General features: G+C 63.5%; 1 protein-coding gene across 1 annotated transcript; it reads left to right on the top strand.

The window, feature by feature from the left end:
• The first annotated feature begins 1,520 nt into the window (after nt 1-1,520).
• DGCR2 (DiGeorge syndrome critical region gene 2) lies at nt 1,521-25,942 on the top strand. The gene is made up of 10 exons (NM_001077036.2): nt 1,521-1,763; nt 8,385-8,507; nt 16,694-16,819; nt 18,362-18,581; nt 19,555-19,631; nt 19,926-20,102; nt 20,547-20,750; nt 23,622-23,774; nt 24,210-24,446; nt 25,382-25,942. The coding sequence occupies exons 1-10, from the start codon at nt 1,685-1,687 to the stop codon at nt 25,627-25,629; spliced, it is 1,644 nt and encodes a 547-aa protein (NP_001070504.2). The 5' UTR covers nt 1,521-1,684; the 3' UTR covers nt 25,630-25,942.
• Nucleotides 25,943-27,839: the final 1,897 nt, after the last annotated feature.

The raw sequence follows: 27,839 nt of genomic DNA, 5'->3' as shown, positions 1-27,839 counted from the left end.
GAGGGCCACCTTGACCAAGGCAGTGACCTAGATCATCTCCCCCAGGGAAGGGGCTGGGGAACACCTCCCTGACCTCTTGCTCCCTGCAGCCCTGGAAATCCTCCACAGTGTCCAGGCAGGTGGGCTGAGAAGGGGGCTGGGGCAGGAAGGGTCCCCTCCGCCCTCTTGCTGCATGGTCTGGCTGGACTTTTCACTGCCCCGTGCTGCTCTCATCTGAACCTTCTCTGGCCAGCTCTGCTGGGGACAACTGATCGGGTCTCTGCCCTTGGCTGTGAGCCCCCTCCGGGGGCCTGCCCTGCCGTAGCCTGGGTTGGGCTCCCAGGGCAGGTCTGGGGGTTGGGGAGAAGGTGGGCCTGGACTCCTCTGAGAGCAGCAGCTGCTCCCAGAAATGCCTTCTGAGGACGGGCAAACAGGGCCTGTTGAATGGGAACCACCCTTCCCGCCAGCAGTGGGTCCTCTCTGCTCTGGGCCTTGCTGTAGGGAAGGGCGGGGTGGCACAGGAGGGCAGGAGCAGACAGGCCCGGCAGAGCCTTGGGGTCAGTTTTGACTACATCCGTGCATCTGGAGGCGGTGCCTCTCTCAGATGACCCTGAATGTCCCAGGCTGGGATCCTGTGGTGCTCAGGAGGATCATGGCTTGGGGTGACTGCTTCTGGGGAGCCAGCTGCTGATGGCCTGGGTGCACTGCTCACCCCCGCCTCTGCCCTCCCTATTTTCTCCTCTCCCATCTTCACCTTCTTCCCACCCTGACGCCCCAGGCCGGGCCTCCTATGCGTGGCTGGTGGTCCGTCCTTCGGAGGGCTTGCTCCTTCCTCGCTGGTACTCTCCATCTGTTGGGTCCCCTCCCGCGGTGACAGGTGCGCGGCCAACACTTCCCTCCGTGCGGGAGGGAAGCCTGCTGTGGCGGCAGCTGCGCCAGCGTCTCCCCCCAACTCCCGGCCCCGCTCCGCCCCCACTGTGCAGGGGGGGCACCCCCCCTCCAGGGGATTGGGCGTCCCAGTCAGCTCTCCGCGCGGGACCCTCCTTGAGCCTGCTTGCTCGTCCGTCTGCGGCACTCCAGTTGCACGCGCCGGTGAAGCCGCACCTGCGGAAGCGCCTCCCGGGACCACCTCAGAGGTTCTCCAGGTCTCCTCTCCCCTCACCGCAGCGATTCGGCCTTTAAAGCGCCACTTTGGGACGCACTCTTCCAAGGGCCCTTCTCAGGGATTCCCAACTCCGCCTCCGCCCCCGGATCCCTCGGTGCCGCGCCCCCGCGCCGCTCAGGCCCCGGAGCTCCTGCTCCGCCCGGCCCTCCGGAGGCCCCGCCCTAGCCCCGCCCTTCTCTGATCAGCCAATGGGGGCCGCGGCTCCTCGTAGTCCCGCCCCGGCGGGCACACCCCCGCCCTGCCCTTGGGCCGCGCCCCTCTCAGTCACTGCGCAGGCGGAGTGCGCAGGCCCCACCTCCGCCCGGCGCTGATTGGCTGGCGGCGGCGCGGGCAGGGGCGGGGCGGCGCGAGCCGAGCAGGACGGCCGCCATCTTGCGCGGAGCCGGAGTCGGAGCCCGAGGCGGCGGCCGAGAGCGCGCGCCCGCCTGCGGCCCCCCAGAGCCCTCTCCCTGCGGCGCCCTCACCTGGCCCGGCCCCGGCCCGGCCCGACCCCTCGGCCCGGCCCGCGCGGCCGCCCCGGGGACGATGAACGGAGGATAAATGGTGCCCAAGGCGGACAGCGGCGCGTTCCTGCTGCTCTTCCTGCTGGTGCTCACGGTCACCGAACCGCTGCGGCCAGGTGCGCGCCGGGGGGCGGCCGGGCCGGGGGCGCCCCAGGGACCGCGCGCTCCGCGGCCGGCGGGCTCGGGCCGGACGCCTGGAAGCCCTGGCCGCCCGGCGGGGTCCCTCAGACGCGTGAGGAGAGCCCGGGTGGGGAGCTGGGATCCGGGCCGCAGAAGGTCCCGCACGAGCCTTACCTCTTGTTTCCGATGTGTCCCCCCCCCACACACACACCTCTGTCCGCTAGAAATCAAGAGCCCGAACGCAGGGCCGATTCTTCCGTCAGGCGTAGAAGGCCGGGGCCCGCGGTGCTCTGGTGCCTTGCAAAGGTGTTCTAAAATCAGCGGGAAGGAGCCCCTGAGTGTTCAGGTTGAAGGAGATGCTGTAACACGCACGTATAAATGCGCTCGTTTTTGTGTCGATGCGGTTGCAGAGTGAGCTTCTTGACCCTATTTAGTGGAGGGAGGGGCCCGTGCAGGCAGAAGTGGCCAGGGCCCCTTTTGTGGGTGCTGTCAGGACAGCGTGTCTCCAGCAGGTCGTGGAGCGCGGCAGTGTGCAGGCCCCAGGCGGGCTCCCGGCCCGGGCACTCTGCACCTCGCTGCCCTTCGCCATCTGCCGCCGGGCGCCCCACCTCCTCCCCGGGGCCCGCTCGGCAGCCAGAGCCCTGGCCCACACTCAGTTGCAGGGGCCAGTGGTGCTTCTGGGGCGGCGGGGTGACTGGCTGCGGGGTGGTCTTGGTAGAAAGTGAAGCCAGCATCTCTGAAGGAGGTTGCTATGTGGGCTGTGAGGGACCAGAGCCGACGGGTTTGTGCGTGCTTGTTACTGCGTTCTTCAGAAAACATGTCTACACCTGTGGGGAGGCAGGAGTCATCCCGTCCGAGTCCTGGTCTTCTGTTACGTCGCTGGACTCCGAGGGGCGGAGCCACACGGCGCTTGTGTCCTTGGTTGGGGGGAGGCTCTGGGTCCACCGAGGGATGTGACCAAGCTCCCCAACTCCCTTTCCTTTGCTGTCTGTCCACACATCCTAACAGCCGGCCGGCAGCAGTTCAGGAAACATCTTGGCCTGCCTGCCCGTCGTTAGGGATGCTCACCTGAAGAAAAGGTGCCTTCTTAGTGGATGTGCTCTTCAGCTGGAAGCAGGGCGGGGAAATTGGTCCCCGGCCGGCCGCGGCAGAGGTGGGAAGCGGTGGCCTGCAGCAGGCCCGAGTTGGGGCAGGGAAGCGACTGGATGGGGAGCAAAGCTGTCCTTTGCGCCCGTGGCTGCCAGGTCGGGCCTTCACAATAACCCCTGTGGGTGTCTGGAGTTGCCCTGAGAAACCTGGGCCTCCAGCTGGCTTCCTGACTCTGGCTCAGCAGCAAGTGGAGTCTCCCCCCTGGGGCCTGTGTGTGCTCTGTCCTGCCAGGCCGGGGTCTGCGGACTGGCACCTGGGAGGGGCTTTGCCAGTCTTAGCCTGCCCACTTGGAGTCCTGGCTCAGACCCCCCACTGGGGGTGAGGAGGGGAAAATGTGGCACCCCTGCTTCCCTGGAGGGCCCCTGCCAGGGGGAGCACCCATGGCCCCTCCGGGCGCAGGCTGGGCCTTTCACAGAGCGGCCTCCAGGAGCGCCCAGCCGGGCCTTTGGGCAGCCTGTGTGGTCTTGGTGGTTGAGGATGCACTGGGTGCCGGGGCTCTCAGGGGGTCCCTGTGGGGGAGGTCCTGCTGCTGGCTCCGTCTTAGAGAGCGGGCCGCAGGATAGAGCTGGAGATCCCGGCAGCTCTGGGGAGGATTTTGTCCCGAGGCTTGGGCTCTCCCCGGCAGCCCCACTGCCCTCCCCTCGGGCCCCCTGCTCCCAGAGCCAGCCGAGGCTCTCCCGGTGGGTCTGCGGCCCATCTCCCACCCAAGCGCCCTGATCTGAGCGCCAGAACTCCCCTCCCCTTGGGTGCCCGCTGTGATGGTGCATCACGAGTGGGGGCTGGTGAGGCAGGAAGGCCGGGATCTGTGCCCGGAGGTGACAGAGCTGGAGGGACCTGTGGGGGCCTCCGACTTGGACACCCCAGTGACTTGGCTCCGTCTGCAGCCAGTCCTCTGGGAGTGCGGCTTCAGGCGCGCTGGGAAAACTGTTTCTCGCCTCAGCTGTGGAAGGAGACCCTGCATGGCTTTAACCCCAGCTGCATCTGGGCGACCCCTCCGCCACCCCCACTTGCCCTGCTGGATGAGCTGAGGCACGCGGGTGCTGTTCTTCCGGGAGAGGCCAGCGATGGGGATGGCCGCAGCGGGGAGCCGGGGGCTGAGTTTGGGCCCGGGGAGGGGCTGCCTGCAGGTTCAGGTCCTTCCCGCGTGCCGCTAGGGAACCGAGGTCAGCAAGCCGCAGACCTGCGCTGGGGGCCAGGGAGCGGGGGGGTGTGTCCCGATCCCGTGCACCATGGCTCACAGACGGGCTGGATGCCGTGGGGTCTGTCCTGGGGCTGGCCAGGCACCCCCGCCCCAGCTTGGAGCCCGCGCTCAGCCCCGACCCGCACCACGCGGAGCTTGTCCCGCGGGCCTCCAGAGCGCTGGGCTGGCCCCTTGGGTTCTCTCTGACTCGGATGGTAGCGTAGTGCTCTTTCTCACTTCACTAGCTTTTTTTTTTTAGTGAAGAAATTTTTGTTTGGGGATAATTTCAAACTTACAGAAGAGTTGCAGGGAGAAAGTGAGCTCACAGAGCCCGGTGCATCGTCTGCGCAGACCTCTCTGCTATCAATTGGCTTCCTCTGCCTTATCCGCCCAGCCCCCTGGTGTGTGCCTGTGTGCGCGCACGTGAGCGTTGATGCCGGCACACACAATTGTTGGGGAGCGAGGGGCGGGCGGGCGTCATGGCCTGCTCCCCGAGGGGGCAGCCTGTGAGGGTGCGGTGGGCCGGGGCCAGGGCAGGGTCCCGCTGGTGACAGGCTCGGGGGTGGAGCCTGCGCGGCGGCTGCCCTGGACACGTGCCCCTCTGCGGCTCCTCACCCAGGGTGCTGTCAGCACAGCCCGCCTCCCTGGTCCTCTCACCCCTGGCCCCGGGAGCAGCCGTGCCGACGGGGTGCCCTGCCCTGGTGCCCAGCGTCTCCCCCTCTGGCTGCCACGGGGCTGCCCCCGTGCTGGGCGTGGAGTCGGTGTGGAGGTGGCCCCCTGTCAGGCTGCCGAGCCAACTTCGAACTAGTTGGGTGTTTGCAGGGTGACGGGCAGCCTTGCAGGCGGTTGTCACCCAAGACTGCATCTTGGTTTCCGGCGTGGCTCGCGGCCGGCTTTGGCTGTTCTGTGGAAGTGGGGCCTCGACAGGAGAGGGGCGCTGACAGGTCCTGCTTCCGGGTCCAGGCAAGTGCAGGCTGGTGGCTCGAGAGCATGGAGCCCTGCACGGAGCTGCCCGCTCGCTGTCCTCGGCTCTCTCCTGTGACCTGGACGTGGTTTGTGGGCACACAGGCTCAGCGTGACTTGGCCTCTGGTTCTGAGAACTGTCCGATATAGGACAGATGCTCTCTAAGGGCCGTGAGCGTTGAGAGGTGGGCGCACAAGGGCACGTTTCTCAGAGCCCCCCCACTCCCAGGCGGTGAGCTCTGTGGCTTGGGCCGCGCGGATGCCTGGTGTGAGCTCGGTGAGTCCAGCTGCGGCCGGAGGCGGGGGCCTGGCCGGGTGCCCCGGACACCCTGCACCGTGGACAGGGCCGGGATTGTTCCTGTGGGCACGTTTTGCACTCAGGCACGTTTGAGCTGGGGCTCCGGCCTGGTCTGGCACAGAGCGGGTGCTTGGAAATCGGTGACGGAGCCGACGCACAAACGGCTCCTTATGTTTGCCGTAAAGAGCGGCGGCTCCCCGCACCCATGGGCCTCGCAGCTGCCTAGTGGGGGTGGTGGGGACCTGGCCAGCTGGCCCGGGGCTCAGGCCAGGGGGTTGCTCCCTGGGGGCGAGAGCTGCTCTGAGAGGCGAGGACGGGTGAGGCTGCTCACCGCAGAGGGCTCACCAGGTCCCGTCCACACAGGGGGACAGGCAGCCCCTCCGATGGCCACGCCTGCCAGCCCCGTCGCCCGCGCTTCGCTTCTCTGCCTGGCGTGGCCGTCCCCCCAGCCCCTTTCCCGTCCTTTTCTGTAGGCTGGCTGCTGGGCAGCTGGCCGTCTGTCCTCAGCTGTGGACAGCTCCGTGCCGGGAGAGGGTGGGTCTGAGAGCAGAGTCTATGTGGACGCTGGGCGATGAGGGTCTCCACGTCCAGCCTGAGCTCCGCCTTGCTGCAGGCTGCCTTCCACCCTGGGCCCCCTGCTCAGGAGCTGGGCAGTTTGGGGAGTGTCCGGGACTAGGGCACTGGGCAGGGGCCCGCTGGAGGGTCAGCAGGAGACGCAAGGTGCCAGGCCCCCGGTGCACCCAGCATCCACGCGCCGCTGGCTCCTCCGTGGGGCCCCTGGGTTGGTGGGGTACCCGCCATGCCCTGCCGTCACATGGGACGGGGCGGGGGCCTGGAAGGCATCTGCGGGGCCCTCCTCCACCCAGCCCTGCACGGGAAGGGGTCCAGGCCAGGGTGAGCCGTGGGAAAGCCCAGCAGAGTCTCCCACACTTGGAGAAGCTCACGTGTATCCAATCCCAGCGTTACACGAATGGAATTAGCCATCGTGTGCGCTGGTCTTGCTTTTTCAGTTGTCAGTGTTGAGACGTCTGTAGGTCGGTCAGCATAGCTTTGAGTCGTTCTTCTTAAACAGGCCTTTATGAGAACTTTGCTCTGTCTTCTTTTGCCCGCAGGGCGCCTTCCAGGAGACCTCTTAGCAAAACTTTCCCTCCGGAAGCTGCAGTTTAGAGGGCAGCCCTATGGGGGGAGGCGTGGCAGGTGCTGGGGACCCAAGGCCACCTGCCCGCTGCGGATCAGCTTTTGGTGTTGACCTGTGTGTGGCTGTCACTGGGGTTCGTGTGCCTGCTTGCCTCACGGGGACTGAGACTCAGGATGACCGCGCAAAGGAGCTCCGACATGAACAGAATCGCTCAGCTGGAGGTGCCTTAAGGGCAGACTCAGAGCCTGGGATGCAGCGACCTGCGTCTCATTGTCCCGTGGCTGTGCAGTTGCTCAGTCCTGTCTGCGTCTTTGCGGCCCTGGGGACCGCAGCCCGCCAGGCCCCTCTGTCCATGGGACTCTCCAGGCAAGAACACTGGAGCGGGCAGCCATGCCCTCCTCCGGGGGCATCTTCCTGACCCAGGGATCGAACCCACATCTCCCGCTTTGCAGGCAGATTCTTTACCACTGCGCCACCTGGGAAGCCTTTTATTCCAAAAAGAACTAAGATTTCAAAATACTTTTCTTCAGAGGGAGGCAGAGGATTATTGCCTCATTATTTTTCCAAAACGTTGAACTTTGGGGGCATTTCATGCCCCCGGAAACGCTGCAGGCCTGGCCCTGCGCGCAGTGCACGGCACTCACCGGTGGCGACGCCCGCCGCACCCACAGCCGCGTGCTCTGTGTGTGCGAGTGTGCGCACAGCTGCACGCCCAGGGCCCTGCGTTTGGGAGCCCCACGCTCCTGTTGCCTGAGCACGCCGTGCCCCAGGGCCCAGCGCAGGAAGCAGGGGCGCGCTGAGGCGGCAGGACCATGCGCTGTGCCATCTGTCACCCCGGCGCCCCGCCCCGCGGGCAGCCCCGAATTTGCGTCTCATCTGTGAGTTGAGCTGCTGCTTCGGACGTGTGTGTGGCTTTCCAGTCGTCTCCCCGCCACCTGCTGAGACGCCCTCTACCTCTGTCGAAAGGCAGCGGCCGTGCCAGCATGAGTGCGCTCTGGGCTCTGTCTTCCGTTGGCTCAGGCGCCTTTCGTGAGCTTTTGATCAAGAAGCTTTACTAACTCTGAAGAAGTTCAGTATACCAGCCGTGCTTGTTTGTGCGTCTGATAGTTTTTACCGAATGACAGACTGTGGATTTTGACTTGTTGAGCTCTGCGTGTTTCTGCGCGTTCCTGTGGTGCTCTCGAGCCTTGCTGTGGAGCGTGACCGGGAGACGGTGCGGTCTCTCCAGCTCTGTCTTGGGCTCGCTTAGGCAGAGCTAGGGCAGCCCTTGACCTGGAGTCAGGTTTTCCCACTAGTCAGGCAAGGCTCTCACTGTCTTGGCCCCACGCCCGTGACTTAGGCGGCTCTGGTCTGAAGCGGAGAGCCGAGCTTTCGTGCGGTGGAGCTCCGGCTGTTGTCCTCAGGGCAGGCCCTTCTGGCCTGGGCGGTGTCTGATCCTTGCTCCCCCGGGCCGAGGCGCTTTGCTTCTCCCGTGGGTGGAGGACCGGATCTGCCCTCGCTGCCGTCTCCCTGGGCTCCTGGGGTGGCCCTCAGCTCAGGAGTCCGCAGGCTGCGTCCCGAGGGCTCGAGAGTTAGATCTCCAGCTTCGGGTCACTCCGCAGCGGCCACTCTGCTCCTGGGCGCCCCCGTGGGGAGCCCGGGCAGGCGGAAGGCAGCTGCCGGCCCGGGCAGGCCCATCTGTCCTGGCGGAAGCCTCCGCCTCTGTTCTCCCTTAAGTGCAAGTCGTGCCCTGTCACACCCTGGCCCGCGTGCCTGGAGGTCAGGACACCTTCCCGCCTGAGCTCCGGCCCCTGGTGGCCCCTCCCGCTCCCTGCTCCTGCCCCGCGCGCCTCCTGCGCCCTGGGTGTGCCCGGGCCGCGCACTCAGGGCCCCTGCGTTTGCCCCCACAGAGCTGCGGTGCAGCCCCGGGCAGTTCGCCTGCCGCAGCGGCGCCATCCAGTGCATCCCCCTGCCCTGGCGGTGCGACGGCCTGGCGACCTGCGAGGACGGGAGCGACGAGGCCGCCTGTCCAGGTGAGTGCGCGTGCGAGGCGGGGTGCAGGCGAGGCTCTGCTGGGAGCCTCCTGTGCGGGAGCTTCAGCGAATCCGTGGGACAGCCTAGCCACATTCGGCCGGCGGCTTTTGAGCTTGGACTGCAGGCCTGCTGGAGTGACCACAGGAGGCTGTTTCACGGTCCTGCTGAAAGCCTGCTAGAATCACAGCTAAAGACGTAAAACCACAGGGACCAAGGAAACGGGGAAAGACGACCCGGGGCTCGGTCATGCCAGCAGTGTCTTCGGAAGATGAAAAGCAGACGGTGTTCCGGACAGCCTGCCTGCCAGGGCCCGGGAGGGGGGCCGCAGCCGCCGTGCCCAGAGCCCCTCCCAGCGCCTGCTGGTGTCGCTGAGCCCGGGGTGCGTTCCCGTGGCGCTGGGAAGGCTTGAGGGACGTGGGTGCGGGGATCGGGCCGGGGGGCATGGCCGGCCTGCAGGGGGCGGTGGTCCTGGCAGCGCCTCCCTCCCCTGAGGGCAGTTGGCGGCTGGAGGTGGGCGTGTTTTGCGGGCTCCCTCCAGCCTTGTCAGCTGGTGGAAAGCACAGGTCCCAGTTGGAGACCCCTTTTGCCGGAAATAGCTGCCTGGTCCCTGTTCTCCGTGAGCAATCTCTGATGCACGGGGGGGGGGGGGGGGGGTGTAAACAGTGTGTCAGAGTTTTAACGGAGAAGAAGTTACAGCCTTATTAAGAGGCATTAGAGAAGACTTGAATAAAGAGGGTGTTCTTAGCAAGGAAGGCTCGGCATGGTGAAGCTGCCTGTTGGTCCATTAATTTGTGGGTTCAGTGCATCCCTGGAGGGTTTTTGGGGAAATGGGACGAGTCACTAGAGACGTCTGGAAGGATCAGGCCCTGAGGTGGGGACTTGGAGAAGAGTCAGCACGAGGCCTCCTTCACGGCTGGCCCAGGGAAACCAGACTGGCTGTGTGATGGAAGAGCTGCCTGAGACAGTGGAGACTCGACTCGCGGCAGGAGGCGGCCTCGACCCCGCGCTGCGGCTGGGGTGCTGCGGTCCCCATGCCCTGTACAGAGATGAGCCGCAGGCTCCTTGGAGACGAGCTCCTGGAAGACGGGGGTAGCATACTTGTATGACTTCGGTGTAGAGAAGGGTCATTTTCAAGTCACACAAAAGGTTAACTCCGAAATGAAAGCAGAGCATCCCTGGTGGCTCAGGGGTAAAGAATCTGCCTGCGATGCAGGAGACACGGGTTCGATCCCTGCTCTGGGAAGATCCCATGTGCCTCAGAGCAGCTTAGCCCGTGCGCCACGACTGCTGAGCCTGGGTTCCACCACGAGAGAAGCCACCCCAGGGAGACACCCGAGCACCGCAGCCAGACGCACGGCCAGGCGGCCACACAGGCCCGGCACAGCCAAACGGAAATGCTGTGGAGATGACCAGTTTTACCAGATTAAAGTTAAGTCTCCCTTTTGTCAAAAAGTGCTGATAAACAGTGCGGACGGGCACGCCTCCGAGGGAGATGGCGTCACCCAGAAAGGCTTGTGGTCTAGCAAACAGAAGGCCTGCCAGGGGCAAGAGCCGATCAGGCGTGTCACAGAGCAACGGGCACAGTGTGCAGGGCCGGGCAGAGAGGCGCTCTGCCCGGTGTGGTCAGGCGCCAGCGAGCCTCTCGCAGCGGCTCAGGTGGGCGGGCCTCGGGGCGCTGGCCGCCAGGAGCCCGAGAGCCTGTGGGCAGCTTGCGAGTCTGAGCGCAGCTGAGAGAAGGCACCAGTGCCGCCTCCGCGGCAGACAGCTTCCTGAGCTGCCTCGGGCTTCCCCGGAGGCAGGGAAGGTGTCTGGCATTCCCATCTCGTCAGGAGCTTTCCACGGTTCCTTAATGACCCACACAGTCGAAGGCTTCAGTGTAGTCAGTGAAGCGGAAGCAGGTGGCTTTTGGAATTCCTTTGCTTTTTCTGTGATCCAGTGGATGTTGGCAATTTCATCTCGGGTTCTTCTGTCTTCTCTGAATCCAGTTTATACATCTAGAAGTTCTCGGTTCATGTACTGCTGAAGCCTGGCTTGGAGAATTTTGACCGTTACTTGTCTAGCGTGTGAGATGAGTGCAATTGTGCGGTAGTTTGAGCATTCTTTGGCATTGCCCTTCTTTGGGATTGGAATGAAAACTGACCTTTTCCAGTCTTGTGGCCACTGCTGAGTTTTCCAAATTTGCTGGCATATAGAGTGCAGCACTTTAACAACATCATCTCTTAGGGTTTGAAAGAGCTCAACTGGACTTCCAGCACCTCCACTAGCTTTGTTGGTTGTGATGCTTCCTAAGGCCCCCTTGACTTCACACCCCAGGATGTGTGGCTCTTCGTGAGTGGTCACACCGTCGTGGTTATCCGGATCATTAACGTCTTTTTTGTATAGTTCTTCTGTGTATCCTTGCCACCTCTTCTAACCCTTTTCTTCTTCAGGTAGATCCTTACTATTTCTGTCCTTTATTGTGCCCATCGTTGCGTGAAATGTTCCCTTTACAGCTCCAGTTTTCTTGAAGAGATCTCTAGTCTTTCCCATTCTGTTCTTTTCCTCTGCTTCTCTGCAGTGTTCATTGAGGAAGACTTTGCTGTCCCTCCCAGCTGTTCTCTGAAACTCTGCATTCAGTTGGGTGTGTCTTTTCCTTTCTCCTTTGCCTTTTGCTTCTCTTCTTTTCTCAGCTACTTGTGAAACTCCTCAGACACCCACCTTGCCTTCTTGCATTTCTTTTTCTTAGGGCTGATTTTGGTCATTGTCTCCTGTACAGCGTCCCAAACCTTCGTCCGTAGTCCTTCAGGCACTATCAGATCTAATCCTTTGAATCTCTTTGTCATCTCCACTGTGTCGTCATAAGGGACTTGATTTAGGTCATACCTGAATGGCCTGGTGGTTTTCCCTACTTTTCTTCCGTTGAAGACTGAATTTTGCAGTAAGGAGTTCATGAGTTGAGCCACAGTCAGCTCCCGGTCTTATTTTTGCTGACTGTGTAGAACTTCTCCATCTTCGGCTGCAAAGAACAGAATCAATCTGATTTTGGTATCGATCATCTGGTGATGTCCACGTGTAGACTCATCTCTTGTGTTGTTGCAAGAGAGTGTTTTTGCTGTGACCAGTGTGGTCTCTGGCAAAACTCTGTTAGCATTTGCCTGCTTCATTCTGTATTCCAAGGCCAAACTCGCCTGTTACTCCAGGTGTCTCTTGACTTCCTACTTCTGTATTGCAGACTGCTGTGATGACAAGGACATCTGTTGTTGGTCTTAGTTCTAGAAGGTTCTTCATAGAACCGTCAGCTGCAGCGTCTTCACCTGCAGTGGTCGGGGCACAGGCTTGGATCACTGTGACGCTGAGCAGTTAAGAACGTGCCGTGTGTTTTTAGCCAGGCTCTTACGCGTGGGCCTTTAGTTTGTTGTCGTTCAGTTCAGTTCAGTCGCTCAGTCGTGTCCGACTCTTTGCGACCCCGTGAATCGCAGCACGCCAGGCCTCCCTGTCTATCACCAACTCCCGGAGTTCACTCAAACTCATGTCCATCGAGTCGGTGACGCTATCCAGCCATCTCATCCTCTGTCGTCCCCTTCTCCTCCTGCCCCCAATCCCTCCCAGCATCAGTCTTTTTCAATGAGTCAACTCTTCCCATGAGGTGGCCAAAGTGTTGGAGTTTCAGCTTTAGCATCAGTCCTTCCAAAGAAGTTCCAGGGTTGATCTGCTTCAGAATGGAGTGATTGGATCTCCTTGCAGTCCAAGGGACTCTCAAGAGTCTTCTCCAACACCACAGTTCAAAAGCATCAATTCTTCCGCGTTCAGCTTTTTTCACAGTCCAACTCTCGCATCCATACATGACCACAGGAAAAACCATAGCCTTGACTAGACAGACCTTTGTTGGCAAAGTAATGTTTCTGCTTTTGAATATGCTGTCTAGGTTGGTCATAACTTTTCTGCGGTCACCATCTACAGTGATTTTGGAGCCCCAAAAAATAAAGTCTGACACTGTTTCCACTGTTTCCCCATCTATTTCCCATGAAGTGATGGGACCGGATGCCATGATCTTCATTTTCTGAATGTTGAGCTTTAAGCCAACTTTTTCACCCTCCTCTTTCACTTTGATCAAGAGGCTTTTTAGTTCCTCTTCACTTTCTCCCATAAGGGTGGTGTCATCTGCATACCTGAGGTTCTTGATGTTTCTCCTGGCAGTCTTGATTCCAGCGTGTGCTTCTTCCAGCCCCGCGTTTCTCATGATGTACTTTGCGTTGTTCTCGTTAGTTTGCTGTTATAAATAATGTCACAGTGAGTAACCTTGTGCATATGTGGGGTTGGGGGGAGACTGTTCTATTTGGGGAATTGAAGAGGTATCATTAATGTGAATTCTTACATGTCAGATTGTTGGGTCGGGTATGTAGCTTTCTAGATTCCTTACTCTGCCACTGTGGGCCTAGGATTTAGCTTTCAAGGTTCAAATAAGTCGACAGTGAGTTCCTGCTATGATAAGAGAAGCTTGAGGCTGACAGGTGCTAACGGGACCGGGTCCTGGAACAGCAGGGATAACCAGGCTCCTTTGGACACGCAGTCGCCTTCTGTGAGCTGCGGCTCGTCCTCCTGCCCGCCAGTCTTCAGGCCTCTCATCTCTGTGCTGCTGTTTGCCTCTGTGACTGCGCCTTCTTTAAAGTCTCGCTGCTGGCCGCTCTCGCCTTCTGAGACGGCCCTCACTCTGTGCAGCGTTCCTCTCTAAATATCACTCTGTGTCTGGAAGCCGAGCTTCTTGGAGTCCTGGGCACGGGGAGATCTCAGCCTCAGGACCGTGGCTCCATGTCCTGCCTGGGTTCTGCGTCTCAGGAGCTCGTGCTGTTAACAGTCGCTGGGTGGGACACACCCGGTTCAGGAGTCACCTCGTAATGTCAGTAGGAGCTTCACCTTCACTCAGTTGGATTGTTTTTTAACTAGTTTGGCTGGTAAACTGTCTTTGTGGTTTTGTCTGTTAACCTTCACAAGACTCACTGCAGAGAGGACAAGCACGTATTGTCTGGGAAGGGGCTGCCAGGCTCCTCAGCCTGCAGCCTGGCAGCCGCCCCGGGACGGGCGGGACAGACGCGTTTTCCAGCTACAGGCTCGCTGAACACTGAGTGACAGAACCATGCAGGGAGGCTGCGTGACTGGTGACGGGGGTGGGGCTGAGTGCTTGTAAATGGCTCGTCCTTCGCTGTTCCGATGGCAGTGCTAAAGGCCGATGGCAGTGCTAAAGGCCGCACCTTTCTACAAACTGAAAGGAAGTCTGTCCAGAAAAAAAGCCAGCTCTGACCAGTTCTAAGCAGACCAGACAGGGACCATAGGTCCGCAGTGCTCCCGGTGTGCTCTCAGCTCCGTTCCTCCCCCTCCTCCCCTCAGTGCTCCCGTGTGCTGGCGCCTCTGTTCCTCCCCCTCCTCCCTTCGGTGCTCCCCGTGTGCTGGCGGCTCCGTCCCTCCCCCTCCTCCCTCTGTCCCTCCCCCTCCTCCCTCTGTCCCTCCCCCTCCCCCGTCCCTCCCCCTCCTCCCCAGTGCTTCCGCGCTGTCACAGGCAGTAGCAGACTCAGAACTCGCTGTGTTTGCAGTTTTTCTCTCTGTGCTGCACACATTGTCCACGTCATGCGTGTGTCCCCAAGGGAGCAAGACAGAGGTGGCGGTCCTGGGCTCCCCCGACTGTGAGACCCCCCGTGCGCAGGGCCTGGCCCCGGCTGAGGGCAGAGAGAATCAGTTGCAGGAACACATGCAGCATAACAGAAAGCCCGCTGGTAACCGTGTATCTGTGGGCTCTCTAGTTTTAGAAAGCCTGCACCGGCTAAGGAGGCATTGGATTTTGGACCACGGTTCTCAACCTGTTTGGTGTGAGACAGGAAAGCAGCAGGGGTGCCCACAGCTTGGAGCCTGCACAGGCGTGTCTAGACGCAAAGTGGACTCACATTTTGTCCTTTATCCGCAAGTCCTCTCCACTTCTGACCAGCCGAGTGCCCCGCACGCTCTACCGCTGCCCTGGGTGGGCTATCTTAAGAGGAGCTTAAGAGCTGTCAGGGCTGGGCTCAGGCTGGATTCCAGGCTTGGAGCAGCGCCGACCGCACTTCAGGAGTGAGGCCCCCACTCAGGGCTCAGGGCCCCCAGCTCCCGGGACACTCGGGCCGTGTGTGCTGGGCGGGGGGGGCAGGGAGCCAGGAGGGGAGACGCGGGCGCGCGGATGTGCAGAGGATCGGTGCAGACACTCCCCATGCTGGGCCGCCTGCCCTGCCCCCCACGGGCTGCAGATGGCTTCCCACAGGCTGCTCCCAGCCACCTGGTGCCCCGCGCCCCTGGCAGGGCTGGGCCTCCCCCTCCCCTGTGCCCCAGATTCCTGTCTCTGAGCAGTCTGACCGGTCCTGACCAGGTGCCCAGGGCTCTGCGTGGTGGGATCCAGTGGAAGCACAGGTCTTGCTCGTTGGAGTAGCCAGCAGGGAGTGTGCAGTGCAGGCGCGTGGGTGAGCCTCCCCACACCCGTGTCCCAGGCGTGCCCATGCTGCGCCCTGCCTACCCCTGAGCCCCGCAGGGACCTGCCAGCCCCTCTGCCGGCCGCCCTGGGCCCTGGCTCTGCAGCCTCACCCTGCCCCAGAGCCGCTGGTCACAGCCTCCCCCAGGAGGAGAGCAGCGGCGCCCAGGTGTGCGCCTGGGGCCCCCGCCCCAGGTGGGAAAGGGCGCTGGAGCTTCTCTCAGGCCTGGGGCACTGTTGATGGGTGGCAGTGCCCTCTCTGTCTCTGACACGGGCTGTGGGAGCTCCAAAAGCACCGCCCAGCCATTGGTGCGGGTGGTGCAGAGCTCTGGGGTCTCGGGGCTGCAGACACAGCCTCTCCACCAGCCAGGAGTCAAGGGGAGCCCAACAGAGAACCCTCACGGGGCCTGCACGGCCGGCAGAAGTGACTTTCCCACGCCTAAAACAATCAAAGCTGTCATGGTCTTAACACACCACAAAGTGTGAGCTCGTGTTGGACATGGTTCCAACTGTTTCAAGGATTTGTATGGAAAAGAGTGTTTGGAAGGGCGGCCACCTCTGGAATAACGACAGTTGGTCTGTTTTCCTCTATCCAAACTTTTGTGTTTCTCAGATATTTTATATTGGATATGTGTTATTCTATAACGAGAAAAAGTAAAAGTGACTAAATAAAAACAACATCGGGGAATGCCCTGGTGATCCAGTGCTCAGGACTCCTGTGCTTTGCACGTGAACTCTGCCGCTGCTTGGAGAATTAGGGTCTTGCTGCCACAATCAGGAGGGTTTACGGCACCTCCCACCACCCTCCGGGCTCACCCCAGCACAAGCCCAGAGTGTGTGTGTGGTGGGGGGTGTCTCTGCACACCAAGTTGGGTGCCTGGTGTGTGTGTGTGTGTGTGTGGTGTCTCTGCAGACTGTGTTGGCCGCTGTGCTGACCTTGTGTGTGTGTGTGTGTGTGTGTGTGTGTGTGTGTGTGTGTGTGTGTGTGTGTGTGTGTGTGTGTGTGTGTGTGTGTGTGTGTGTGTGTGGTGGGGGCTGTCTCTGCAGACCAAGTTGGGTGCCTGGTGTGTGTGTGTGTGTCTGTGTGTGGGTGGGGGTGTCTGCAGACCGTGTTGGCTGCTCTGCGGGCCGTGCAGCCGTGTCCTCTGCTGGGCCTGCAGCTGGGGCGCAGCGCCCCAGGGACGCAGCCTCTGAGGGTCCTGCCGGTGCCCCAGGTGAATCTCACTCCCCTGGGCCTCCTCGCTCAGGCCTGTGAGTCATCCTTGGACCACACGCACAGAGCTAGCGTCTGCCTCCCCCTGCGCCTCGTGTTCACACTTGGGCCGTGCTGCAGGCCTGCTGCACGGGAGGGCTGCGTGGGTGCCCGGGCCCTGGCCTTGATGGTGAGGGAGGGGCGACAGGCAGAGAGGGATCCCCGCCTGGGCTCCGCAGGGAGCCCCTGGGCCGGAGCTGCGGGGGTTCCACAGGGGCCTGTCAGGAAGCACAGTGTGGAGGCCCCATTTTGTGAAGAGTGGAGACTTCCCAGGCGCGCTCAGTGAGACACACGTGTGACCCGTGAGGCGTGAACTGCGCGTGAGAAGGGTTCTGAGGAAGCCTGAATAGACGGGGTCTCCAGCGGCCCCTCCGGCCCGCCCGCCCGCGGCCGTCTGCCTGCCGGCAACTCCCTGCAGCACCTTGCCCTCCAACTTGTCTGCAGCCACTGCTCTCTGCTTTCAGAAGTGAGCGGGCAGGCACGTCCCTACCATGGGAAGGAGGCTGCGGACCCGAGGCCAGGCCGGGCGCGCGGCAGCGACCCCTCGCACCTGCATGCCATGAGCGTGGCACAGCCCGTGCGCTTCAGCAGTAAGTTGCAGGCCTGCCCTGGTGATGACCCAGGGCCCACCCCATGGGTCCCCCTGAAACCCTGCTTCAGGCTCCTCCGGTGGCTGGGGCGGCAGGATGGCCTGCCCAGGGCCTCCCTGCCGGGCAGGGAAGCTGAGACCAGCACCAGGCCCTGGAGCTTTTCCCACAAGATGCTTGCCACATGGGGCCCAAGTGGACTGCCCTTGGTTCGTGGAGGAGGCTGCCCTGCCTGTGCTTAAAAAAATAATCAGTAGCTGGTTACTTCATGAGCTTCCTACAGTGTACGTGTTTTAGAAGCATTCAGGAAGACAGACCGAGGGCGCAGCACAGCTGACCCCCTGAGCAGACGGGCACAGGCCTGGGTGGGGCGCTCCCGCCGCCCACCCGGGGGGCCCACCGTCCTGTCCACTGCTTTACCCAGTGGGCGCAGCACCCCATCCTGACCGCCCTGGCCCCCCAGCAGCAGAGCCCCGCCCCACCTCAGCGTCCCCGCACCGGCCTCAGCATCCCCCGCTAGGCTCAGCACCCTCCCCCGGCCTCAGCATTTCGCCCCCCTAGGCTCAGCGTTTGCCCCCAGCCTCAGCGTCCCTGCCCAACCCTCCTCAGCGTCCCCCCCTGCCTCAGTGTCCCCCCCAAGCCTCCTCAGCATCCTCCCCAGCCTCAGCGTCCCCCCCCAACCCTCCTCAGCTCCTTAGCGTCCCCCCCAAACCTCAGCATCCCCCCCCGGCCTCAGCGTCCCCCTTCAGCCTCAGCATCCCCCCAACCTCAGCGTCCCCCCAAACCTCATCATCCCCCCCAGCCTCAGTGTCCCCCTGGCCTCGGCATCCCCCCCCAACCTCAATGTCCCCCCCCAGCCTCAGCATCTCCCCCAACCTCAGCATCCCCCTTCAGCCTCAGCGTCCCCCCAGCCTCAGTGTCCCCCCAGCCTCAGTGTCCCCCCGGCCTGTGTCCCCCCCCAGCCTCAGCGTTCCCCCCTCCCTCAGCGTTCCCCCCTCCCTCAGCGTTCCCCCCAGCCTCAGTATCCCCCCAGCTTCAGCGTCCCCCCCAACCTCAGAGTACCCCCCCCAGCCTCAGCGTCTCCCCCCGGCCTCAGTGTCCCCCAGCCTCCGTGTCCCCCCAGCCTCCACATCCCCCCCAGCCTCCACATCCCCCTCAGCCTCCGCACCCCCCCCAGCCTCACTGCCCTCCCTAGCCTCAGTGTCCCCCCAGCCTCAGTGTCCTTCTGGCCTCAGTGTCCCCCTCAGCCTCAGTGTCCCCCCAGCCTGTGTCCCCCCGGCCTCAGTGTCCCCCCGGCCTCCACATCCCCCCCAGCCTCCGTGTCCCCCCAGCCTCCGCATCTCCCCTGGCCTCAGTGTCCCCCAGCCTCAGCGTCCCCCAGCCTCAGCATCCCCCCGGCCTCATGTCCCCCCAGCCTCACGTCCCCCCAGCCTCCGTGTCCCCCGGCCTCCGCATCCCCCCCGCCTCACGTCCCCCCGCCTCCTGAGCCGCACATGCTGGTGTGATGGCCTTGCGGGTGCTGACTGGGGCCACCCCGTCCTGCATGTTTCCTAGGGAAGTGCCCCACGGGGTGGCACCACTATGAGGGGACAGCCAGCTGCTACCGCGCCTACCTAAGCGGGGAGAGCTACTGGGACGCCGCACAGACCTGCCAGCGCGTGAATGGCTCCCTGGCCACCTTCTCCACCGACCAGGAGCTGCGCTTTGTGCTGGCCCAGGAGTGGGAGCAGCCGGAGCGGAGCTTCACCTGGCAGGACCAGCACAAGTGAGCTGCTGGGCCCGGCACCGGGGCACCGGGGCCTCGAGGGCCCGAGGAGGGGGCTGGGTGGGGCTCGGGGCGGCGACTCCTGGAGGGCAGGGGCGGTGTCTGCTGTGGTGCCTTGGGCAGCCCTTCGGCTCTCCCACGGGGATTATGGTGCAGCTGCAGGGGGTCTGGGCCTGAGTCAGGACGGGCTGCTGCGTGTGGGATTCGGTGGGCCTGGCTCGTGGGCCGTGCCAGTGGACAGGGTCCTTCTGAGAGCCTGCCGTGGGCCTGCTCATCCCTTCCCGAACCACCACGGGGAACCAGGGCTGACCAGGGCGCGTGCTGGCTCTGAGCCTGGCTCTAGGCCCGCAGGCTCTGCAGGGTCGGAGAGAACGTGTGGACACAGCCAGCCTGTCCCCACCCAGCACTCAGGGCTTTGTTCTGGGGCCAGTGGGAGCTGAGGACCCACCCACGCTGCAGGGGCGGGCCCTAGGGCACCCTCCCACGGGGCGTGGACTGCAGGGTGGCCAGAGCCCACGAGGGCAGGGGCTGGCACAGTGACTGGCAGAGGGGGCTCCATGGGTCTTCCTGGTGACCTTAGAAGTGCCTAGCCCGAGGGTGGTGGTAAGTGCTTGCAGAAGGGGGAGGGCAGGCCGTGCCCTCGGGTGGGCACATGCACGTGGGGCTGCAGGGACCGTGGGCACCCCCAGGGCTGGGGCTGGGGGCACACAGGGCCCACCCCGCAGCCCTGGGGTGGCTTTGCTTGGATGTGGATCTGTCTGATGAGACCCGCTGAGAAGAGCAGCGTTAGCAGGAGGCTCGCAGGACGAAAATGACGGGTAAACTTGTATAGAATTTTAATACATTTTATTAAAATTAAGTATCAAACCTTGAAAAGACCATTCATGCTTTTGAGGCTCACATTGTAAAGGTCAGCGGAAGCATCAAAGGCGCACATTCAGAGCCGACGCCTCCTGCGATCTGCCTCCTGCAGGCTGTGGGTCGGCTACCAGTACGTCGTCACCGGCCGCAACCGCTCCGTAGAAGGACACTGGGAGGTGGCGTCCAAAGGTGAGGCTCCCTGGCCTTTGCGGAGACGTGCTGGGCTTGGCTGCCCGAGCTCTCCTGGCAGGCAGCCGGGGGTGTGGGCGCCGCAACGGCCCGCAGAGCCCGCGGGGCCCCGCCCCCCAGCTGCTGGGCCCGCCCCTCGCCCGCAGAGCGCCCGCTGCGTCCTCCCCCTTCCCGTGGGCGCTGCCGACCCCCGCAGCGTGTCCCTGCGCCCCTGGGGCCCCCGGGCACGTGCAGAGGTGCGCGCAGAGGAACGGAGGCGGGCAGTCCCCGTGACGCCGTCCATCCGCCCCGCAGGCTCCTCGGAAGTGCTGCTGCCCCCGGACCCCATCTTGGCGGCGGCCACGGCGGAGGGTGACGGCGTGTTTTGCGCGCAGCTGCAGTGCTTCCACTTCCCCACGCTGCGCCACCACGACCTACACAGCTGGCGCGCCGAGAGCTGCCAGGACAAGTCGTCCTTCCTGTGCAAGAGGAGTGAGCGGGGCCCCCAACCCCAGGGCCTGACCCCCGGGGGCCTCTCGGTGCACCTGACCCCCGGGGGCCTCTCAGTGCACCTGACTCCCGGGGGCCTCTCAGTGCACCTGACTCCTAGGGGGGCCTCTCAGTGCACCTGACCCCCGGGGGCCGCAGGGACCCGGCACACCTGACTCTGCGGGGCCTCTGACCTCTGACCTGGAGATGGCTGGGGCCTGGGCGGTAGTGTCCCCCGTGACCCCTCGCTCCTCCCCAGGGTAGACGGAGGCTCTGCCCGGCTGCGCAGTGAGGAGATGGCGGCGGCCAGAGGCCCCGCCGCGCCTCGCATCCGGAGCCACGACTCCCTCCTCCCCTCTCCTGCTCTCTGCGGCCCCCGCAGCCCCGGCCTGTGGTGCCAGGACTCTCCCAGGCGGCTGATGCGCAGGTCCGCTGTGCCTGTCGCAGGTCAGACGTGTGTGGACATCAAGGACAACGTGGTGGATGAAGGCTTCTACTTCACCCCCAAGGGGGACGACCCGTGCCTGAGCTGCACCTGCCACGGCGGGGAGCCCGAGATGTGTGTGGCCGCGCTGTGCGAGCGGCCACAGGGCTGCCAGCAGTACCGCAAGGACCCCAAGGAGTGTTGCAAGTTCATGTGCTTGGACCCAGGTGAGCCTGCGCCTGGGGCTGGGGCCCGGACCGGGCGCCCCTTCACTGGAGCCGGCTTCCACCTCAGCCTCCACTGGGGTGCTTCTGTGTCTGCATCTGGTGCTCAGGGGAACTTAAGCAAAAGACGAGACGTTGTCCACAGGCCTGCTGTAGTGCTCCCCGCTTGGTGGTGCCCCCTGGGTGGACGCCAGGCGGTGGGTGGTATGTGGTGACCTGTCCTTCCACCTCCTTATACTTGCACTGAGGTTTAAGTCTCATAGAGTAGGCAAACCCTCTGTATGCTACGATCATAAGATGCTGATGAAAGAAAGGCATGAGTATACCATGTTCATGGATCAGAAGACTCAGTCATCAGGAGGTGAATTCTCCCATGAATCACCTTTGGATTCTGCGCAGTCTCAACCAGAATTCCAGCAGATTTTCGTAGATGTTGACAAGCTGATTCTAAAATTTCTGTGGAAAGGCAAAGGAAGTAGAATAACCAAACCAGTTTTAGAAAAGAAGAAAGTTGGAGGGTTCACGGTACCTGGTTGAAAACTTACTGTGTAGTCATAGTATCTAAACGGTGATTTCAGCAACTGACATGCAGATCAGTGGAACAGAAGAGTCTAGTGGTAGTCCACACGCACGCAGTCAGCTGATAGTCAGCAGAGGCACAAAGCAATTCAGTGAAGAAAGGCTGGACTTGGAACACACAGTGCTGCAGCAATGGAAATCCCTAAGCCAGAAACCAGCGCGTGAGCCTTCTACTGCACTCCCTGCTGTGTAGAAACAAGCGCGTGAGCCTTCTACTGTGCTCCCTGCTGTGTATAGAGTCGCTGCCAAGGTGTTCATACACCGTGTAAACCTTCATACACCTTCCAGAAGAAAGCACACGTTCTTTTATTTTTAATTTTTTAAAATTTTACCAAGGTGTAGCTGATGTGCAATGCTTCAGTTTCAGGTGTACAGCAGAGGGAATCAGTTACACACACGCCCACTTTTTGCAAGGTTCTTTCCCTGTAGGTTTTTAGAGAGTACGGAGCGGAGTGCCCTGTGCTGCCCAGTAGGCTCTCGCCGTCTGATGACACTATAGTGTGCCGTCTGTACGTCAGTCCCAGCCTCACAGTTGATGCCTCCCCAGCGTACTTTTAAAATTAAGTCTTTTAAAAGAAAAAGTAAGAAAAACCTTTGTGACCTTGGGATACACAGCATTTTTAGATCAAAAGAAACATTAATAGATCACACTTCATCAAAATCAGAAACTTCTGCTTGTGGAAGACCCTTGAGGAAATGAAGAGATAAAGCACCAACAGAGAAACACAGATGAGACCCCTAAGCTCTTGTGTGCGGAGTATGGAAAAACTCTCAACTAAACGAAATGCAAATGGGCCACCCTGGGGAAGAACAGGCCGCCGCCCACCTCGAGGGTCTGGGAGGGGAGGGGCCCGTCCCAGAGCCGCCTCAGAGGCTGGGCCTGATGCCCACTGCCTGTGCCTGGACAACAGTGGGCAGCCTTGCCGGGCATGGCCCGAGCGACCACAGGGCCCGGGAGGCCTCTGTCCCCAAGGATGCTGTTCTCTGCGTCTGCCTCCTGGTGCCTCCTGCCGCCGAGCGCCAGGGACGGCCACTGGGGACCTTGACCATGTCCTGGGGTCTGCCTTGGGCCGAGTAGGAATTCATCGTTGCAGAGAGAACGCCCCGTGCTGGGACCTCTGAGCTGACCACAGGCTGGCAGACGCCCTGGCCACACCTGCTGAGGGGCGGGATCTGGAGGGGCTGTGCCCTTTCGCACGCTGCTCCCTGGTGTCTCAGCAGGACACCCAGCTGCAGGGGAGCCCATGTGAGCCTGGCCGTGAAGTGTATTGTCAGGCTGCGGTTGGGTGCCTGCCCACGCGGCAGAGGCAGGGGGTCGAGAGGGGACCTGGAGCCTTCACACTCAGGCCGCCCCTGCCCTGGAAGCCCTCTGGTCTCCACTCTGGGTCCAGGGGCAGGCATTCCGATGCTGTGACACGATGCCCGTGACCCCTGTGTGGGTCAGAGCCTGGGGCTGCCGGCCCTGCCTTCTGCCCCCACCACGCCCAGCAGGCCTGGTGTGCATCGGGCAAGGGGCTGGCCCGTGGGCTGGTGCCACCAGGGTGTTGAGCTGTGTCCCACCAGGCCCACCAGAGGTGTCACCAGACGCTGCCGTGGTCCCCGGGGGTGCAGAGGTGCTGGCCCGGCCCGTAGCAGAGCAGCAGCAGCCACCTCCCAGGGTGGAGGACTTCCGGACTCCCGGCTGGTGGGGTGGGTCGGCGCCCACCGGAGCCTCTGTCCCGAGGCCTCTGGTGCAGGTGCAGGGCCAGCCCCAGCCCCAGGGAGCTCCTGGGGGCCCTGGGCCTCCCCCACAGGGCAGGCCCTGCCAGACTTGCTGGGGTCGGACCGTGACCTGGGGGAGGACATCCTTTCTGGCTGGCCACCTCTCCCTTCTGCAGGACCCCCGGTCCGCAGTGGATCCCCCGAGGAGGCCCTGGCTTCCCACCCCCAGAGAGGGCCAGCAGGAGGGTGGGTGCTGGGAAGTCAGGAATCAGAAGAGCCACTGGCGGGGCGAGGGGAGGTGGGGGCTGGGATCCGGGACTCTCAGGTCCAGGGGGCGCACCCAGACGCTCTGATCAGTTGCGGGCTCCGGGTGAGCCTGGCCTGTGTGTGAGGACTGTGGTGCAGGATGGACAGAGCTCTGGCCAGGTCTAAGCTTGGACGCTGATATGGCCCGGCTGACCTCAGCCCCCTGCCCGGGGACACTCCTCCCTTCTGGGCCCTGTGGCCACCACGGTCCTACTTAGCCCGGTGAGATGGGCGGGGGGCGCTGGGGGCGGGGCGCGGGGCCCCTGAGCGCTGCCCTCCCGCCCGCAGACGGCGGCAGCCTGCTGGACTCCATGGCCAGCGGGATGCGCCTCGTCGTCAGCTGCGTGTCGTCCTTCCTCGTCCTCTCACTGCTGCTCTTCATGGTCCATCGGCTGCGCCAGAGGCGCCGCGAGCGCATCGAGTCCCTGATCGGGGCCAACCGTGAGTGCCCCGCCCCCCGGCGTCCGTGTGGTGGGAGGGGCGCCGGCCCCCGGGCCGTGTGGGCAGCTGCCGGGCCGCCTGCCGTGGAGACCCGGGTGTGAGTGGCTGGTGGCCGCTTGGGGGCGTGGCCCACCCTCGGCGCACGTGGTTGCACGTCCGCCCCCGCCGCGTAGCTTCCGAGATCCCGCCTCGCCGGGTGGGGGAGCGGCCGGGCTGCGGATCCGCGACGCTGGGCCTCGGGTGTGAAGGGCCCACCTCACGTGGGCAGCGAGGCTCTCGACGACCCTCCTGGGGGCGGAGCTGCAGGGTAGGCGTCAGGCCGGGGCGTCGGCGCGGGGTCAGGGCTCTGGTTCGGCAGGTGGCCGCCGGGGTGTGCGGCTCCGCGCCTGGGGCGTCCAGCCCGAGTGACAGCCCCGTGCCCCTCTCTCCGCCCAGTGCACCATTTCAACCTCGGCCGCAGGATCCCCGGCTTCGATTACGGCCCCGACGGCTTTGGCACGGGCCTCACGCCCCTGCACCTTTCCGACGACGGGGAAGGTGGGACTTTCCATTTCCACGATCCGCCTCCGCCCTACACCGCATACAAGTACCCGGACATCGACCAGCCCGATGACCCACCGCCACCCTACGAGGCCTCCATCAACCCGGACAGCGTGTTCTACGACCCCGCAGGTGATCCTCGGGGCGTGGGAGCTGCAGCATGGGCCCCATTCTTGCTGTTAAGGTGGCCCCACTGCAGGGGTGGGCGGGCTCACCCTGCCCCTGCCTCCCTCCCGGGACCCCTCAGCCGGGCCCTGTGGGGAGGGGGTCCTGGGCGGGGTGCACGTGTGGCGAATTGAGGCCACGCCCCACGGCGGGCCCTCTTGTCCAGTGGGAACAGAACCTATGAGAGTCTGGTCCGTCTGACGCTGTGAAAACCAGCCGTCAGCAGTGGAGCAGAGGGACACCGGGTGCCCATCCACAGCCTGGCCCGGCCCTGTCCCAGGTGCACGCAGGAGTCCCTACGGAGCCCCCGTGTGTCACACGCACAGACACGACGTAGCAGGCGGGCTTTGCAAGGCCCGCGCTGCTGTGACCTGGTCTGTTAGGTCAGCGTTCCCTCCCGTGTGGCCCGCATAGGCAGGAAGCACTTGGACCTGACTTCTGCCCCGGGGAGAGGCTGTCGCCGCCTGCTGGCAGGGACGGGGAAGAGCGAGCGGTGCTCCTGGGGCAGCGGGTCCCTGACGCCTCCGTGGGCGGGACAGCAGGAGTGCGCGTGCGCGGGGCCCCAGTCTGGGTGCCTGGGTCCCTGGGCCCCCGCTTCCAGCGCGCGTGTGGGAGTCGGGGCTGCCGCGCCCCCCTCAGGCAGGCTGTTTTGGGGACCCCTGCCCAGGCCGTCACCCTCACCTGCCCCGAGGTCCAGCCCGCGCCTCGTGCGTGTGCGTGTGCGTGAGGGCCACCTTTGTTCTGCTGTCAAAGCCTGTCCCCCCCACCCCACCCCGCATACACCCACCGGGGTTTGCTCACAGCCGGACCCCCGCTTGCCCATGAAGCCCCCGCACGGTGCAGCTGCAGGGAGGAGCCGCTGGGAGCCGCCCCGCCCCGCTGACCCCAGTCTCCTCCCGCAGAAGATGACGCCTTTGAGCCGGTGGAAGCCGCCCCTCCCGCCACTGGAGATGGCAGCCGGGAGGGCACAGTGCCCCGGCGCCCGGAGCACACCCCCGGGGCCCCTCTGGCCGACCTGGAAGACTCGGCCGACAGCAGCAGCGCTCTCCTGGCACCGCCTGAGCCCGGCCCGGGTGGGGGTGCCCCCACCCCAGAGGCGCTGCCAGGGGGCAGCCAGCACAGCCGAGGTTCCCTCAACACCGTAGTGTAGAGGACGGCCCGCGGGCCCGAGAGGCACGTCTCTGCCCTGAGAAAGACACTGGTGCCCGTGGGCAGCGTGAGGGCCCGAGGCAGCTTGGGCCTCGGCCAGGCGCACATGCGGTCCCCAGGGAGCACCCCATCCCCCAGCCCCGGGGCCTCCTTGAGGGCTCAGATACGTGTAGCTTCCGGTTCCTGTCTCTCTTTCAACAGCGTTCGACTGGTAGAGTTCACAGAGGAGGCGCCGCGGCTGCCGTGGGGAGGGTCACCCTGGCTCTGCTGGGCTTGGCTGTTGCCCCAGTGTGGGCACACCTGATCTGAGAACTGTCGACGGCCTGGGCGGGTGCCTCAGAGGCTGCTCTGGGGGTGCCCCCAGCTCCCATTGTCACACGGTGGGCCTGGCTGGGGGCCTTTCTGCCGAGGCCCTGAGGTGGGGCTGCCGGCTCTGTGCTATCTTCCCTGCTGGGCTCAGTGAAGCTTGGTGCCCGTCCCGAGGCTCCCCCAGCACCGTGCATGGCGCCCCTGTAGCCCTGGAGCCAGGCTGAGGCCTCTAGCCTGCCCGGGTGTCCCGCCCTGGGCCTCGCCGCCGCTGGAATCTGGGTGCCCCCGCTCCTGCTGACCCTTCCCCACCCCACCTTGTTTGTGCCATAAAGGGTCGTGTCCCTGGGGGGAGGGGCTGAAGCTCACGTCCTGGGCTGTCCACCTGAAAGCCCGATGCCTGCCCAGCACCGCCACCCCGGAACCCGGTGGCTGCATGCCGCCTTGCTGTGCCCAGCAGCAGGGCGCTGGGTGCCCTGCCCCAGGGGGCCTTTGACTGAGGGTCCCTGTTGCCTGCTTCTGGGCAGTGGTCTTGTCTCCTGACATGGGGCTTTAGCATTTCTGAGGTTTGGAGATGAAGCGGGTTTTGTGCGATTTTCAGCACATCATCTTTTCTACGTCGAGTGTCTGGCTTTTTCTTTGTGTGCATGTGTGTCTGGGTCCATGTGATTGCGGGCGGTGGCCAGCCGCGGGGACTCGCCTGGGGCCCCTCACAGCCTCAGTGGGCCAGCAGCAAGGAGGGGTGACGAAGAGGGTGGTGCCCAGCCGTGCCAACACAGTCTCCCGTGGAGACCGTTTTCTTCTTCCCGGGTGGCATGAGATGCTCACGTTGCCCACAGAGCAGGGCTTGGCCCTCAGGAGCCAGTGCTGGAGGCCGCGCCATGCAGGGGGCCATGTGCTGTGCAGGCCTGCAACCCCCGTGGAGGGCCTGACTGCTGAAGAGGGAGCAGAAGGTGCGTCCTGCCGCTGCTGTGTGCTGGGCACAGCGGTCACCACAGGCCTAATTGGTGCGGGTGAGGGTCGTGAGCACTCTTGCTTTGGGGTGGGCACCCCAAGGGGCCTGGCCCAGGCCTTAGACCCGTGCACACAGGACGTGTGGGGACCGAAGGGTGCCAGGCCAGTCAGGCAGGTGAGGGTGTCCTGGGGCAGCCATGGGGGCCACGGTCAGACAAGTCCTGGCCAGCCCTGCTTGAGAGTCCTGTGCGCCAGAGGGCTCCTGGCTGCCTGTTCCGGGTGGGTGTCCATACTCCACCATCTCAAGGCCTGTTTGTTTTTGTTTCACTAAGGGTTTCTAGTTTGGGTTTATTTTTGGTTGGGTTGGCACTAATTCTTTTCTTAAGATGCTGTGAGAACCATTTCATCCAAATGCCAAATAAACCTGTGTTCTGGAAGAACTGTGGGCAGTCCTTGGTGCGACCCCAGCTGGGGTGGGAGGCCCCGGCGTCTCTGGAAGCCGGGACAGCTGTGGGGCTCAGAGACCCCAGCACTTCTGTTTTCTGACCCTGTTCTTTAGTGACTCACCAGTTGCTGGTGTGGGACCAGCGGGCACCCAGCGGACTCGGCCTCAGGCAGTCCTCCTGCGGTCCTAACCCACCCTCCCGCAGCACGCGGGGTCGGGGGAGGCCCTGGGGTTTGGGGAAGGCAACCTGAACGCCGGCAAGCGGCAGGCGGCCCCGTCAGCACTGCGGACAGCACCAGGTGGGGGTTGGGTAGGGTGCCGGCAGAGCCTCTGGAGCTACTGAGGCACGGACCGCGGCCCGGGATCCGCTGGGCGCAGAAGCCAGGGCCGAGCCCTAAGGCGGGGTGGGGGCGCAGTGGCCTCCCAGACCCTTTGATCAGGCGGCCGTGGTCTTGGGACGTCCTTTCCAGCCAGCCGCCCGAAAGTCAGTGGCCCTGGGACCCAAG

Source organism: Bos taurus, chromosome 17 (assembly GCF_002263795.3).
Source record: "Bos taurus isolate L1 Dominette 01449 registration number 42190680 breed Hereford chromosome 17, ARS-UCD2.0, whole genome shotgun sequence".
In the NCBI taxonomy this organism is placed as follows: Eukaryota; Metazoa; Chordata; class Mammalia; order Artiodactyla; family Bovidae; genus Bos; species Bos taurus.
This window is presented reverse-complemented; position numbering and strand designations above follow the sequence as displayed.